The sequence below is a fragment of the Asterias rubens genome, chromosome 10 (assembly GCF_902459465.1).
Source record: "Asterias rubens chromosome 10, eAstRub1.3, whole genome shotgun sequence".
Lineage (NCBI taxonomy): Eukaryota > Metazoa > Echinodermata > Asteroidea > Forcipulatida > Asteriidae > Asterias > Asterias rubens.
The window spans coordinates 17,877,358-17,893,342 of NC_047071.1; the positions used below are offsets into that span (position 1 = coordinate 17,877,358).

Sequence of the window (15,985 nt, forward strand, 5' to 3'; positions counted from 1 at the left end):
GCAGGTTTATGCAGTCATGGTTGAAGTTTTCAGCATTGGATATCAACCCTTAGGCCTACATGTAAATGCACAGATTAATTCTAATGTACCATGTACCGTTTGTCTTTGTTTGGTTGTTGGGACTGGCTGTGTAGTGGAAACGCAGTCTGTTTGCAACCAATTTGCCCACCTTGAAAGTTTTCACAGCATAAATAATGCTATTTTATACTGTATATTATATGTAAGGTCAGGATATTTGAGCTTTTTCCCAGTAATAGTTTAGAGGTTTGATTTCAAACCCCATTTAGGTTTGATTTCATTTTGGTACCCTCAACTCAAGGAAATTTCTTTCAAAGTGATTGCTTCCAAGTTCACTCATCATGAACAAAAAGTGTATACAAATAACAAATAGCAAATTTGATTGCAAGATACCAGTCTTAAGACTTGTATCCATGTTAATTTGTATTAAGTGCGAGATGATCTTGATCAAAAAGCATCGTATGAATGTTTATAAATATTATGTAAATGTTTAAGATGAAAATTGTGTGGAGGCAGTTATGGTCAGGCGACCTTGTTCATGGGTAGATCATATAAACAGGCCCAGTGAGCCTAGCATCACCAGTAGGAGATTCAGAGAGAGATGTGTGCTTCCTTGCGAAAAAGGCAAAACGGAAGGCAATGTTCGATTAGTCAGTCTATATGTACACTGTATGAATGATTGACAGGTTAGATAATGAAATACTGACAGGTTGAGCAATAGTTACATGTTTTTAATTGAGTTAAGTAGCAGTAAAGGGTTTTGACTTGAAACCCTGGTGATTTATATGCAACAAACTACAGGCCTCTATTGGTACACAACTCAAGGTTTCACCACATCAGACAGTTGTTTCTCTTTGCTATTCAAACTGTAAATTAAGTGGATGTATACAGCACCGACACCTACAAAAGCCTTTTGTGGAATTGCAAACTTCTGGAAATTGTTGTTTTGATTTCGCTGTTGTTAAACGCTGGCATCTCTCGCAAACCACTTTTTTTCAGTTAATTGGCATTTCTGATTTACAGGGAGTTGGGTAATTGCTTAATGCACCAAAGGGTAGGGTTCAGAAGGGTGTGATCGGTTGTGACCTCGTAGTGAGGATGGGTTCTTTTGTACCCAGTTTTTGAGGTTGAGTTAGCATGAAATTCCATGGGTGCCTTATGGGAGGGGGTCCATCAGGATCCAAGGCTTGTGTAGTGGAACATGAGTGGAAGAAGAGGCTAAGTTTTAGGGATTTGTGTAGCATTGATTTCAAGGCTATGGGATAGCCTCTGCTTTTCTTACAAAACAATAAATCAATTGCTGGCCACTCAATATGATGCAACCACAGCAACCAACATACTTGAAAAATAGTTTGCCGCGCTCTCACCATGAACTTGTACAGTGCTTGTTCCAGTAGCCCCCACAATCACACATCGCTTGCACCCACAGGCCTGGCTCACAGCCTTGATGATCTTGGTAGTCTAGGAGGTCTTACGGCCTTGTTCATGGTAATGAGCATGTCTGATGTACTTGATACAAAAGCTCTTGTTATACCTCCGTAACAAATTGTGAAGTTTGATTGGTCGAGAACCGCCATCACGTGATGTGATTCAAAAACCCATGTACCATGGCTAAGGATGCACGCTACTGTTATGCGTAGCGCGCATCCTAAGCCATGGTACATGCGTTTTTGTTTACCAGTGTGCATTACCTTGATCGTTCCCACCATTGGTCGATTTCCAGCGCTTTGTGCGATTCAGCCGCTAGTTTGAGGGAACAGTGAAGAATTGTTTCTTCGACAATCAATGGTCTGTGATTGGCTATTACGAATGATGTATTAATCACAGTAGACTAATTTGCATATAAATATCCACTCACCTACTCACTTTTTGCATTGGACTTAAAATGGTACATTTACCCATTTGCTCAATTAGTTTAACCCCCACAACAAAATCCAATGTGAACATGGCTTTGTAACCCTCTCCCATGCTCCCAAATGTCTTATTATTGTCATGTCAGTTTGGAACCCATCACCCCAAAGCTTATCAGTCCAGAGGCTTTTCAACCTTAACTATTTAATCATCAGGGCCTATCAGGGGATGTTGATAACTGTGATTAGATGAGTGTTATCAGGTTGAGTTGATTGACAGGTGATGATGATTGTCACAAGATCAAGCAGAAGCTCTGGATTATGTGGACTTTTGTGTTTAACCTGATTCACAGAGATTGATCCAAACTACTTCCATGCTCTCAAGTAGTATGCCTAATTAAAAAATCAATCCAGGCCTGATACTTCATGGAGGCAATGAAGGCGATTGCCTCCTTGCCCCTTGGTCATTTCCTTGGTGCCTTTGAAACGTCTAGTCGGCAATTTCTTCATAGGGTGCCCTTTGCCAAGGAGAAAATGCATTGGTGCCCCTGCCCTTTCAAAAATGAAGCACACAGGCCTGTTAATACACGGGTTTTTGATCATCTCAAGCATATTGGGGCGATATGCGCCAATTGCAGGCTGGTCCTTCGAAAATTGTGGGCTGATGCGTGACAACTGCAAACAAAATAACACTTCTTCTTTTTTATTTGTTATTGAGATTCAAAGGCAGGGAAACATTTTCTGTAATTGACAAAGACCAGTATCCTCACTTGTGTATCCCAATAGGCCCCGTATGCATAAAGTAACAAACCTGTGAGCTCAATTGATCATCAAAGTTGCAAGAAAATAATGAAAGAAAGAAAAACACCCTTGTTGCATAGAATTGTGGGCTTCCGAGATTCAAAGTTGAGGGTGAATATTACCTCTTAATCTGAACATAGAGCTAGCTCTATGATCTAAAATTACTTTACCTCAAAGTTGGTCAATTCTTACAATGCTTTATAATATTAACACACACAAAACATAGGGGGCAAAAGAGAAGACAAAAGTCAAAATATTTCTCTGACCATAGTCCTGGTAGAGAAATATTTGACGCTTGTGTTCCTTCCATCTGTCTCTTACATCTTGGTCCACATCACTAAATCTGAATGTGACTCCCTCTCTAGAGACTTTCTGGTATGTTGAGCCACTTTCAACATTGTGTATCTTGAGGCATTGGGTGCTCCTTATGAAAACAATGTTGTTTACACCTTGGTAGAGATATTTATGTTGTTTCTTGGTGACTGGACACTGCAAGTTTACACAATGGTTTGTTATAGGGGGTCTCTTTCATGCACAAAGTCGTTCGATTCCTGCAATTGACGTTTGTTTACGGGCGTAAATTGCTCATAAAATTGGTGGGTATCCACTGCATGGTTTATCTTATTCTCTATGGTAACATTCATGGATCTTGTTGATAATGTGTCATCGCTGATGTTCACCAAGAGATGAAAGGTCAGCAGGGACAAAGTGTGTACAAGGTTGTCAACGGGGCCCAATTTCATAGAGCTGGTTAGCACAAAAATTTGCTCAGCAGGAAATTTCTTCCTTGACAAAAACAAGATTACCAACCAAATTTCCACGTGATTTTCAGGATTAGCAAACAACAGCTGAATACCAGTAAAAAGCAATATGCAACAAACGGAAAATTGGTTGGTAATCCTGTTTTTATCAAGGAAGAAATGTCATGCTAAGCAAACTTTTGTGCTTAGCAGCTCTATGAAATTGGGCCCTGATCATTGCATTGGTAGATCTTTTTAAACCTTAGTTAATTCTAAGCTACGGGCTTTTGTAGTTTATTAATGGAAATGTTGTTAATTATTTATAAACCATGATCATTCTTACTGGTTCAAATAACTACCTTGGCTTAAATAACTACCAAAATATCTACCAATGAACAGCAACAAAGAGTGCCATGGCATTTTTGAAGCCACTCTCTGTAGTTCTATTAAGTATTATAGTAAGCTTTTTTATATAATTTTTGCACCTGTTTTTTTCCATTAGAACTGTTACCTGATGGTTTTCTTGGGTTCTGTCTTAGTCTACCACATGGTACAGTGTAACAAGCCTTTGAGAAACATTCTGCTAATTTGAAACGTCTGGCCACTAACTATTTTTGCATAATTTTTTTGAAATTACATCATGTGCATTTTGTATCAAAACAAATTAACACAAATAAAAACTAGTCATACAAAAAAACATTGGACTTTGCACCCATTTTGAACATCTTGTGTGAGACACATCTTGTTTACTGACCCCCGAACTCCAGTCAGTATGAATAAGTTCCAGATCAAAAGAAAAAGTAGGTGTGGCACATAGTGTCAAAGATCCCTGCGGATTGCTTGCCCCATTTCCTATAATGTGTATTTACACAGGTGATGTCCAAACATGAGTACACACTTCAGCCTTGTTTACCTATCTGTGCATGCACATTAATATTGTGATCGTAAATACTTCAAAGGATGATCTAACATTGTAATAATGTGTCTGACATTGTTAAAGTGTCATTTGCTTGGGAGTGTTTGTTTGTTGTGTGGCAAACAAAAATAGTTCCATGGTTTTTACTCAACGGCTCTTTTCAGAGCCAAGGCATGACTTCTCCCGGAAGAGAGTTACATAATATGAGTGTAGGAACAAACACTCAAATTCGAGTATTCTACAGCTGTCATCAACATTACTTTTAAAAGGTATTCACAAAATCAAACTTGTTGAGGAACTTGTGGTATCTTATCTTTATATAGGCCTACGTTATTATTTTTTATTTTATTTTAAAGAGTAAGTTAATTTCCCATATTTTACTGTTAAACTCACCATGCAAACAACCGGTGAGAATTTCATGGCAAAGGTTTTATTGTACATGGTGAACTGTCAGGCATGTTCCGAAGTTGATGAGTACAGTGGGGTTTTCAAATGCTGTTTTCTCCACTCTAACAGTTATTTCAGATGGAGGCATAGGTCTCTAGGGGGATTCGGATACCGATATGAACCTTATAATGATCGAGTTTTCAGACTGACGCCAATCAATTATATATTTTTCGTTGATAAAACTGTACTTTGTCTTCGAGAAATGCGGTTATGTGAACTATTTGTGAGTTCATGTGGTTAACATTTAGGCATCCACAGGAAAGAGAGGATGTTTTTAGGGCAAGGCAATTGATGATTGCACCACCACTCTTAGATTATATGCACTTGCTCTGGTGCTGATCGAGTGCAGATGTCTGGTGGAAATTCTCTATCTTTTTAAAACACCAGGTGCCTTTTTTGAGGGGGGGGGGGGGGCTGCGTGAGGGTCCCAAAAAAACAAGGTCTGAATTGGCAGGAAACTTGATGTGCTCGATGAGGTGTTGGTAAAATGGTTTTATACAGCCTGTGTTGGGAAAACAGGAGAAGAGAACATCAATCAACAAATCTATTTAGTTTTGTTTATCTGGTAAAAAAAAATCACATGGGGAGCTGTTAATCCAGAGGGCGTTGGTTCAAGTCCTGCGCGGTACATTTTTTTATTATTTTTTTTTGTGAATTGACCAAAGCCCACAAAGCTAAACAAACTTCTGTTAGTAAGCAAAACTTGGCAGGAAACCAGTCACAGACGGTGCATGTGAAATGCCTTTTAGGCTGGTTACCTTATTCCAGTAAGCGAAACTGTTGAATGTGGTCATTGAAGATGAGATAACTTCAAACACAGAATATAAATAGTTCAGCCATGGAACCAATTTTGTGGCACTGATAAACGGCGAAACATAATACAGCATTCACCAGAACATACCATGTTTTACAATTTCAGCGTGTTTCGTTGATTTAGAAAGAATTCTTGTTGCTTCTAAATTGAAATTGCATTGGCTTCATGTTCCTGATTAAGGAATTTGTTGGGGGTTTAAAAACAAAAGAATGTTAATGGTTATTCTAAGCATAAGCATTCTAAGCATGGGGAAAACAGAGCCATTAAAAGATAACTTGCCATTATCAAGCAATTTGGAAGTGGAGAAATAATTGGGTTATTTGGGCTACAAGGTCTTCTATAACGGGAAAAACATCCTGGCAAACTAAACCATCCTTATCATGTGTTTGGGATTGATGATTATCAAACAGAACATTGATTTCCTTTCTCTTCAGGAATCTCATTTATTTTAAAACAAAAATTTCTCCTTTTTTAAGGGGAGGGGGGGTTGGGTTAGGGGTGGGTGAACAAATCATTTGTTTTACTAGAGTGGAGTTTGAACCTGTGACCGCCAGGACAAAATGCCGGAACTCAAGCAACTCAACTATCTAGACTTTGAAATGTCTGTCTCCCTTTTTTGTCTTAGTTCATAGCGTTCGAAATTGGTTTGTTCTTGTCACTGAATACAATGCTTCATCAGCTAAGTTGAGTGCTACAATTTCGTCCCCAGCAGTTTAGGAATATAGATCCTACAACCTCTAACTTTGGTATGTAGTCAAGGATCACACCCACATTGTTCACAAGTTGTGTCCTGAAGTTGGGAATTAATTTACTCTGAACAAAAATTCATGTACTTTCCCTTTAACTTGTAACCTGTTGTACTAACTGCCCAATAGTTCACTATCACCTTCACTGACAGTTGCTAGGTGTCTAACAACACCCCCTGTATTATGTTACCACCAAGGGTCCAATTCATTGCTTCAATTGCATCCAGGGAACTAGTTTAGACTGTAGCCACTATTTGACCTTGTGTTAAGGACAGTGTTGTTTACCCTGAGACCTAATGATAAAACAGTGGTCTGGTGACAACTGCAGTAGGAGTGGCACCTTAAAAGGCTGTGATACCTTTTGTATCAAGTTTTGGTCTTGACATGAATCCCTGCACAGTGAATGAAAATGTATGTAAAATAATTTACCTGCAGAAGTTTCAGCTTCATTAGCCGTAAAGTTTGTGAGAAAAAAAGTGAGAATCTCGTTAATCGTTTATTGTTAAAATATAAAATACTTTATTGTTGTGAAATTGTTTTAATCGTTACTTAACAAATTAAGCGCCTCAGCAAATAATTTTTCAAGAGAAGCTTTCTGCCATCGTTATATTTGAACCATGTTAGTTAAATTTAAAAGTGTGGAGGTTTGTGTTTTGTGTCATACAAAAAGTGCCCAAACCCTTTAAAGGCAGGGCGATTCAAAATATTTTCTAATAATAGGATAGAAGACTTTGAGTTATAAGAGGAGCCAGAAATATCAATTTCATGTTCTAATTAGTAAAATACATCGACCCTTTGACCTACAATAAGTGCTTAGCCATCCCAAGCCATGAGCCTTATCTTTAGCTTATCCCATCCTGCTGATGGAGGAGACGGGTTGTATCCTCTCGCTGTCTGGCCTGATCAGTTAACTCTCCTCCTCCAGATCATCTCGGATTTAGTCCCAAATAATTCTTAAAGGCAAAGTATACCTTTTGTTTTTGAACCGTTTAATATTTTAATTCTATGTAAATGTTGATGTATATACATTAAAACTAACTTGTGAACATTTCAAAAGGGGTTTGCATTTTTGAGATATCGCCCCAAAATATTTCCCCGCAGGGTGAATAATCCCTAATAGGAATTCACAGGACGGCTTTGTAGAGGTGCTGGTCACCTGTTCTTTCTCGCCACTCACTGGCTTGGTATTTTTAGCTATTTTGCTGCTTTGCATTATGTATCAACTTGTCTATTTTTATGGCAGTGAAAAGTCTAATAAAACTAAAGCTAAAACTATCTGAGAAACATTCTCAGATTCACATGTTGGGGGGCTAAAAGCTTATATCCTTTTCCAAAATGCTTCCCTCTAACCTTCAGGGGATTAGGATTTTATCGATCTGGAAAGCTGGAGAAGTTCAAAAAGACTGGTAATGGATGCTTTCCTGGATTTTAATCAACAAGGATGGCATCACAGAGTTCCACTGATAATATGCGGAGATGTTCGTTTATTGTTTGGGAGACAGGGGTACTTTTTTTTCACACGTTTAAGAGGAAAGGTTTCTATCACGCGATGACACAAGAACTCATTCCTCTTCAAACTGATTTGTTTTGGAGATTGTGACATTTGTTTTGCTTAAGTCTTGGCCAGGTTTGTAGGGAGATTGATGCTCGGATTTTCGTTATCTGAAGTGATATTGGCTGCAATTAGGGCATAAAACTGATTCCAGACCAGGAGGCTTATATCGGGCCTAATGGTTCATTAAGTGACTTGAAATTGTGGTTACTTGTTTGATGGATGGAGGAGGGTCTGATTTATAAACATGTTTTGTTGGATCCATACATGTGGTTTTGTTTTTCTGCTACCAGTCTAAGTGTGGAATCAATGTTTTTAAAGTTAGGGAATTGGGCAATTCGCTTGAATCAAGTGGTTTTGTTAGGGATGACAAATATATTTATATTAGGAGGGATTTTTACCAAGAAGGTAATGCATTCTGCTCTACTAGCCAGTCTCCTAGAGGATAAAATAAATAATAATAACAACTCTTATATAGCGCATTTCTCAATAACCGTATCAATGCGCTTTACATTAGTCCCCTGGTCATAGGGCTAGTAACATCCCTTTTTTAATGTTTCTCAGCTCCCTTGGGAGTATACAACCTGGGCCACAGTTTATATCGCTCCAAAGGCTTTTTCATTCACAATACCAACCTCTATCCTCGCAGGTACCCATTTATACCCCTGGGTGAAGAGAAGCAATTATAGTAAAGTATCTTGCTCAAGGACACAAGTGTCATGACTGGGATTCAAACCAACACTCTGGTGACTTAGCACCAGAACTTGAATTTGATGCTCTTAACCACTCGGCCATGACACTCTTCAGGATGATACCCATGCCTACATCCTTACAGACTGTGAAGGGGGTAACCCTGTTTTATCCCAAGAAGTAGGTGGCAATGTTCCTCGGTCACAGTTGATGTCACAGCCCAAACCGGTTAGGTGTAGTCCTCACCTTGAAGTTGCAAATGGCATTGTGATGTTAGGCAATTTCTCAAAAAAATTAATGGAAAAAAAAGACCGGTTCCATGGGAGGGGAGAGCTTTTACCGAAAGAGAAAAGTGTTGTGCTGACAATGTTGTTTTAACACCAATGCTTTGCAGCACTTATACAGATCCTACGTCATAAACGTGTTGCACTTTTTTGTGGTGGGGGGGGGGGGGACTTCCTAATGTCATGACAACATTAGAAATTAGGTCAGTGGGAATCGCTTACGCTTCCATGGCAGCTGAAATAATTGAACTATCGTTAAACTTGCATGGGGTTAACTTTACGCAGTCGAAACGTGAAGGAAAATTCAGTTAGGCTGAGCCATATAGTGTCAGAGTAACTTGTAATACCTTTTAGGAGCTGTGATAGAAATTCTATTTCTCACATTCGTAAAAAAGAAAAGAAAAGTGTAACCAGAATGTGGTAGTGTTGTCCAGAGTTAGCGACTGCGGCTTGATCAAAGCAAGCATTAATAATAACTAGTTTTTATATAGTGCTTTATCTATAGGTGTCTCAAAGCACTTATCATCAATGATTTCCAGACAGTTTTTTTGTTCGTTTTTGAATTATGAGGCCCATTGATGTAACCTTGTAGGCCAATAGGGTTTACAAGGTGCCGGAGCGCATTTAGCAGCCACTTCAAGAAACACTAGGGCATAGCTTGGGTTCCTAACACCCGGGGTAGGGGAGAGGTTTGAGGATGGTGCCCCCTCACTCAAATTATTTTGTTATATTCTAATAATGATTCACTTTGGATTTCATTCATGAATAAAATACATCCTTCTTCATGGGCGCAGATTTGTGTTTGTTGCAATCAACCATGTGCAATAACAAGTCAAAGTTTGTGAAATCCTGCATGACCTAGTTTGAAAAACTCGGACACAAAGTGCAAAAGGTGCACTTTTTTCCAGGGGTCTCCAAAACAATATTCACAGCCGCCTAACCGCACCCTTTCGGAAGAGGCCAGGCATTTACTGTTACACTTCACAGCGGCAACTTTAACCTCTTCACACAGTGATGGCACAAGTTGCCCAAATGTGAACGCCACAGGTGCAAATTCTTAACACCCTTTTTGTTGGCAGGAAATATGTTGTGGATTTAATGTTTCCATCTGACTGGAGTGTAGTACATGGCCTTGTTCACCCCCCCCTCCCTCCCCCCATGCAGGGATTGAACGTCGACCTTGAACTTCTTATGTTTTGGAATGTTCTGTTTACTTCAGGATGTTAGGACGCCTGTGAAGAAAAGTTTGTTATGTTGGCGAGATTTTCCACACCCTGAACATCCAGAAGGGAAATGTCTCCCACGTGTCCCTGTTGTTACTGGGAGTCACACCCCATGTAACAGCACATTCGTGCTTAATGAAGCGTACATGTAAAGAAGAATGTAGAAATTTTGGAGGTGTCCGTTGAAAATTAATTGAATCTTTAACTGCCCCTTTATATAGTATCAAATAAAATACTTGGGCCCAATTTCATAGAGCTCCTTATGAAAGCAAAACAAGTAGCTAAGCACATCAAAATTACATCATGTTTGCTTCAATTATTTTGGTCAAATCGAGTAAAATGCAACACTTTGTAACTCCCTTCCTGAAACTGTGAAACTTTCGAATTCACTTGGCATTATTAAAAAACAGTTTGAAATAATCCTAGGTTGTTTTAAAGGCAGTGGACACTATTGGTAATTACTCAAAAAATTTATTAGCATAAAACCTTACTTGATTATGAGTAATGGGGAGAGGTTGGTAGTATAAAACATTGTGAGAAACGGCTCCCTCTGAAGTGGAGTAGTTTTCGAGAAAGAAGTAATTTTCGACGAATTTGATTTCGAGACCTCAGATTTAGAATTTGAGGTCTTGAAATTAAGCATCTAAAAGCACACAACTTCATGTGACAAGGGTGTTTTTTCTTTCATTATTATCTTGAAACTTCGACGACCGATTGAGCTCAAATTTTCACAATTTTTTTGTGTGTGCATATGTTGAGATACACCAAGTGAGAAGACTGATCTTTGACAATTACCAATAGTGTCCAGTGTCTTTAATACTCTTTGGTAATATCTGAGTCACAAATCCCTGAGGTGCGTATCTGCTCTCCTTCAAAGAAAGTGATTCATCTGAAGAGAAACTTTAGCCAGCCAACTTTTCTTAAAGATGTGGTGTAGGTACTCTTTACATCTGTTTTACCATCTTTGTCCTTCTCCCTGTCGTGTCTTGTTGCCTTATGTTTCCTGTAGGAAGACTGAAAAAGGCAACGATCAGTTTGAAATTCTTTCTAATCCATTGAAGCTGACGACAACTGCAGATGATTGTGTCCTTGGTTGCAATCAAATCTTCAAAAATAACTTCAGGTTTTTGGGGGTTTTTTTACTACGATTTTTCGGATTTGCAAGTCAGAATTTTTGTTTAAATGTTTGTACTACATGTAAGTACCTTTTGCCATTTCGAATTTCACAGGCTTAGCATACATCATGTTTTGATTGAAATTGAGACATTACACCTACGTAGCGCCAGGCTGTTTAACCCTTACACAGGATGGTCTGATGAAATTTCCATTTTACCCCCAAAAAATTCTCTTATGTTGGGAGAGGAGTGAATAAAAACAAAGGAATTCCACTGTGGTTTCCCAGCCCCAAAGTGACTTGAATGAAAGGGGCAGGAAGGGGGCTGGAAAGTCAACTGGCAACAATTTGAGGAAGGGGGGAAACTGACATGAAGAGGAAATATGATAAGGTTTTGTTTTGGTAGGAGTCTGGACCCTGTTTCTTTATTGGGGTACACGTGAGCAGTTTTGTTTTTGTTTTTTAGGGGTCGGACTTCGAAAAAAGGGGCACAGTGAAGGTGGATGTGTTCGATTGACTTTAAAAAAAATATACCACAAAGGAAATTGAACGGGTAAATTTTAATGAATTTGTGGTAATAGAAAAGAAAATTGATTAGAGTCAGGTTTTGAAGCTGCGTCTTCTGGAAATGTGCCAACGCAGAACGGTATTTATTGCTTGAAGCATCAGACTCATTCTTCCATGATTTAAGATTCTAAATATTCAACAAACTAAATGTTCAACTAACAAAGTCAGATTTAAAGGCAGTGGACACTATTGGTAATTACTCAAAATAATTATAAGCATAAAACCTTTCTTGGTGACGAGTAATGGAGAGAGGTTGATAGTATAAAACATTGTGAGAAATGGCTCCCTCTGAAGTGCCATAGTTTTCGAGAAAGAAGTAATTTTCCACGAATTTGATTTCGAGACCTCATATTTAGAACTTGAGGTCTCAAAATCAACCATCTAAACGCACACAACCTCGTGTAACATCAGTGTTTTTTCTTTCATTATTATCTCGCAAGGTCGATGACCGCATGAGCTCAAATTTTCACAGGTTTGTTATTTTATGCATATGTTGAGATACACCAACTGTGAAGGCTAGTCTTTGACAATTACCAATAGTGTCCACTGCCTTTAAAACTGACCTAACCTTACACATCAGTGTCCTTTTCTGAAATGTGACAACACCAGATTTTAGTAATAAGCCTTTTTAATTACTGTATATTTATCTTCATGTTGTGTTTGTCTTGGGTTTTGGGGATAAATCTTTTGAACCCGATTGCAGAAATCCTTGATAATACTTAAATAAGTAACTGGTACATTCAGCCAGTTTCTTAAAATGTTAATAGGCATTGTAGTAGAATTAAGGTCTTAGTTCAGGATTGCCCTTCAATAGTGTTTAAGTTTATACAAATAAAAAAAAACCTTATGCTCACTGAATCTGGAGGTTTGCAGAAAAAACCTTGGTGACCTTGTTGGGACTTGAATTCAAGATAGATTCAGACTTTCATGATGCTGCTTGCTTAGCATGCGCCCTGTTGAGTGAGTAACAGGGCTGGTAGAACAGGGCTAAGCACATAATTCTGCATGAGGCATAGCCATGACACTAGACCCTGATGTTTTAAGGTTATATCCGGGCAGCTAGGTGATGGGTTTGTGCCTTTTTCAATGAAAGCATGGAATTTAACACTGTCGAAGCATGTCTCAAGAAAGATATTTTGATTTATCTGGTAGAATAACATTTTTGAAGAAAATTTTTTTTCGTCATTCAACATATTTTGTTTACACAATTCAAATCTGAAATTTTGATGTTATTGATAAAGTTCTTACATTGGAAACATTAAGCATTTTAGTTTTTAAACACTATTAAGACCAAACTTGAGGGAATCTTTTTGTATTTCAAAGTCCTAATAAAGCATACAGTCCAATGCTCAAACAACACCTTAAAGTAATTGATGATTTATATATAAATAGCCCTAGTTTTCCCCTTCCCCTTCCCCCCTCCCTATATCGGACGTCCTTAAACAGCAAAAAGAAAAGGTCAAATCATACTTATGGTTCGCGTAGTTACTTATTCACAAACACTAAAGGACGTGTACTAATCTTCAGGCCAAGTGTATTTTGTTTACAGTGCTTTTTTGACGGTCAACGTGAGTTACATTGGGAGTCTGTGTCGGTCATGTTCTTATCATATTTAGAAAGGTTATTGAATTATTTTTCAATTGGGTGGAGGGGGTTTTTAAAGCCTAATTTGTTGCCAGAAAGGGGAGTAAACAGGATGAGGTTTCTTAAGGAAAAATATGTTTGGAGGGTACCTCAGACGAACCGTAGAGCAAGAACCAGTCCCATAAGTGGGGCTGTGAATGATGAATAAGTTAACAACCAGGCCCAAAGTGTTGCTGTAGGTGTGGGGCTGTGAATGATGAATTTGTAAACGAGAAGAAACATGAGGTGGTGGCTGGGAACGTGTCTTGGCTAATAATCATGGGTGGACACATTGTGTTTGTCAAATACTAAAATAATTTTTGAGCCAATGACCTCAGATGCATGATCCAGTTATTGACTATGAAGTTACATTTTTGTGTTCTTAAAGAGGTCCCCAAAGGAAAAAGAATGTTTATATTTCAAGTTGTCAAATTTAAACCATAGAGCAAGGATCAGGCTCAACGTGTTGCTGGAGGTGGAGCTGTGAATGATAAAAGGAACATGCTGTCTGGGAAGGAGCTTTGGGTATCATGGTTGGACACATTGGGGCTGTGAATAATGAATAAGTAAACAACCAGGTCTAAAGTGTTGCTGGAGGTGGGGCTGTGAATAATGAACAAGTAAACAAGGAGCATGAGGTGGTGTCTGGGAGAGATAGTGGCTGTAATCATGGTTGGACACATTGTGTTTTTCAAATACTAAAATAGTGTTAGAGCCAACGGCCTTAGATATATGATCCAGTCATTGACTATGTTGTAAAATGATTTTTAAAAAATTATTCTCGAATGGAAACAAGTCGTCACAATCGCCCTAAATTTCAGAAAAAAATTTCAGATTTTTGTTGTCTTATTATTAACTTTTTTTACAACAGGGCATCATGTACAATGAACATTAAAACTTAGAAAAAAATAGAAATGGGAAATAGATGAGAAGTTGGAAGTCTACTAGTCCGATAACCAGCTTCCCAATGCAACTGCAATGTTACACTCTGATTTAGAAGGGACACCAAGGCGATTTGTAAAGATTTATAAATTTTCCAAATTTGATATTTCCTTGTCGGAAATGTCCCCTGTTATTTAATTCTCCACGCAGAATTGTATAAAATTGTGATCCTGTTAGGAAGCACGACGTCGTTCCCTTTTAGGCCACATCACTGATTCTCCAAAAAGAAAAAACCCAAGACATCTTAAGATTGTTAGAATAGAACAAAAAACTTCTCAACTAAAGAAAAGTAAATGTCAGTGCTGGTTTAGCTCGGCTAATCTTTCTGGCACTTTTAGGATCTCTGCCAAGAGTTGTGTGGGGGTGTATGGAACTTTATAAGTTTGTTTTCTGGGAATGAGTTGCAGACTCCTCAGCGGGGAATTCTTCAGTTCCTGAAAGGATTAACGATCAGTATGGAGAGATTGAATCTAGATTGAGTGATGTTGTGCAATTGTTAAAGGAACCTTACACTTACAGTATTATTGTGATTTACTAGAATCGGGGATGTAGCAAGGGTTGTGGGTGAGGGGGGGGGGCAATACATTAAATAGCCTTCTTTAAATAAATTATGTGTTTGCCCCTGCTTGTTGTCCATTGTGCTCTGATCATCTCTAGACAGAAACTGGATCCTGATGCTTAGAAGTACAATGGCAGAGGACTACAGGGGAGAAGCACATAGGAGAGAACACTTAAAGAAAGTCCTTGCTCCTTATCATACCTTGTAAATTTTTTTTCTAAATCCTGAATATCTGTTTATTTTATTTCAGACTATCGGTTGCGATGGAGTTCTTGGCTCAAACCGCAAAATGGACAAGTGTGGAGTGTGTGGCGGCACTAACACACAGTGTGAAGTCATGTCGGGCGTCTTCACCAGCAACATGGAGCACGGTTATCACAAGGTTATGGTCATACCAACAGGGGCCATGTATATCAACATCACAGAAATTACAAAGAGCAGAAATTATTTGGGTAAGTGGCAATTCGGAATTTTCAATGTGTTAACATTTCGGAATAAGGAAAATTCAACAGGGGAAACCAGCACCATTGGGCAAGGACAATTAACAACTGAAAAAAATATATATAAAATTTCCAGCTGGCTCAGATGGTCTATTTAATCCTGATGAAACAAAAGTAAAAGTTGTTTGTTTTTAAAACCAAGAAAAGCCAATTATTCATAAATATAACTTGTTTTGACTTTGATCCAAAAAGTTCTTGAATGTACAGACAAAGCAAACTCTGTACCCTTTTTATAACTACTTCACATCGGTATTTAAAACAGTGATGCGCCCACCACTGTATTACTTTCCAGAACTTATTGGAATCCCAAAACTCTGTTTGAGACCAGTCTGCTGCAGTTTGCAATATTGGATTTGTTTAACTTCGGGTTATGTAATTTGTTAATTTGTTGTTTGGTTGTGAACAGCCCTGGAGGGAACCAATGGAAATAAATACATCAACATGGATTGGAGGATTGATGTGCCTGGTAACTATTCAATCGCTGGGACGTACTTCATTTACAAACGATCCCCTGGTAGGACGGGTATCGGAGAGCAGTTCTTTGCTGATGGACCAACAACCGAAGATCTTAGTTTCATTGTAAGTAAAAGTGTTTCTGA

At 38.5% G+C, this 15,985-nt stretch overlaps 1 protein-coding gene across 1 annotated transcript in view; it reads left to right on the top strand.

Annotated features, from left to right (window-relative positions):
* Nucleotides 1-15,985, top strand: part of LOC117296105 (thrombospondin type-1 domain-containing protein 4-like) — an 87,383-nt gene that overhangs the window by 17,035 nt on the left and 54,363 nt on the right. Inside the window, exons 2-4 of the mRNA XM_033778977.1 lie at nt 13,830-13,910; nt 15,137-15,338; nt 15,793-15,965. Coding sequence (XP_033634868.1) covers nt 13,830-13,910; nt 15,137-15,338; nt 15,793-15,965 — 456 coding nt within the window. The remainder of the gene's footprint in view (nt 1-13,829; nt 13,911-15,136; nt 15,339-15,792; nt 15,966-15,985) is intronic.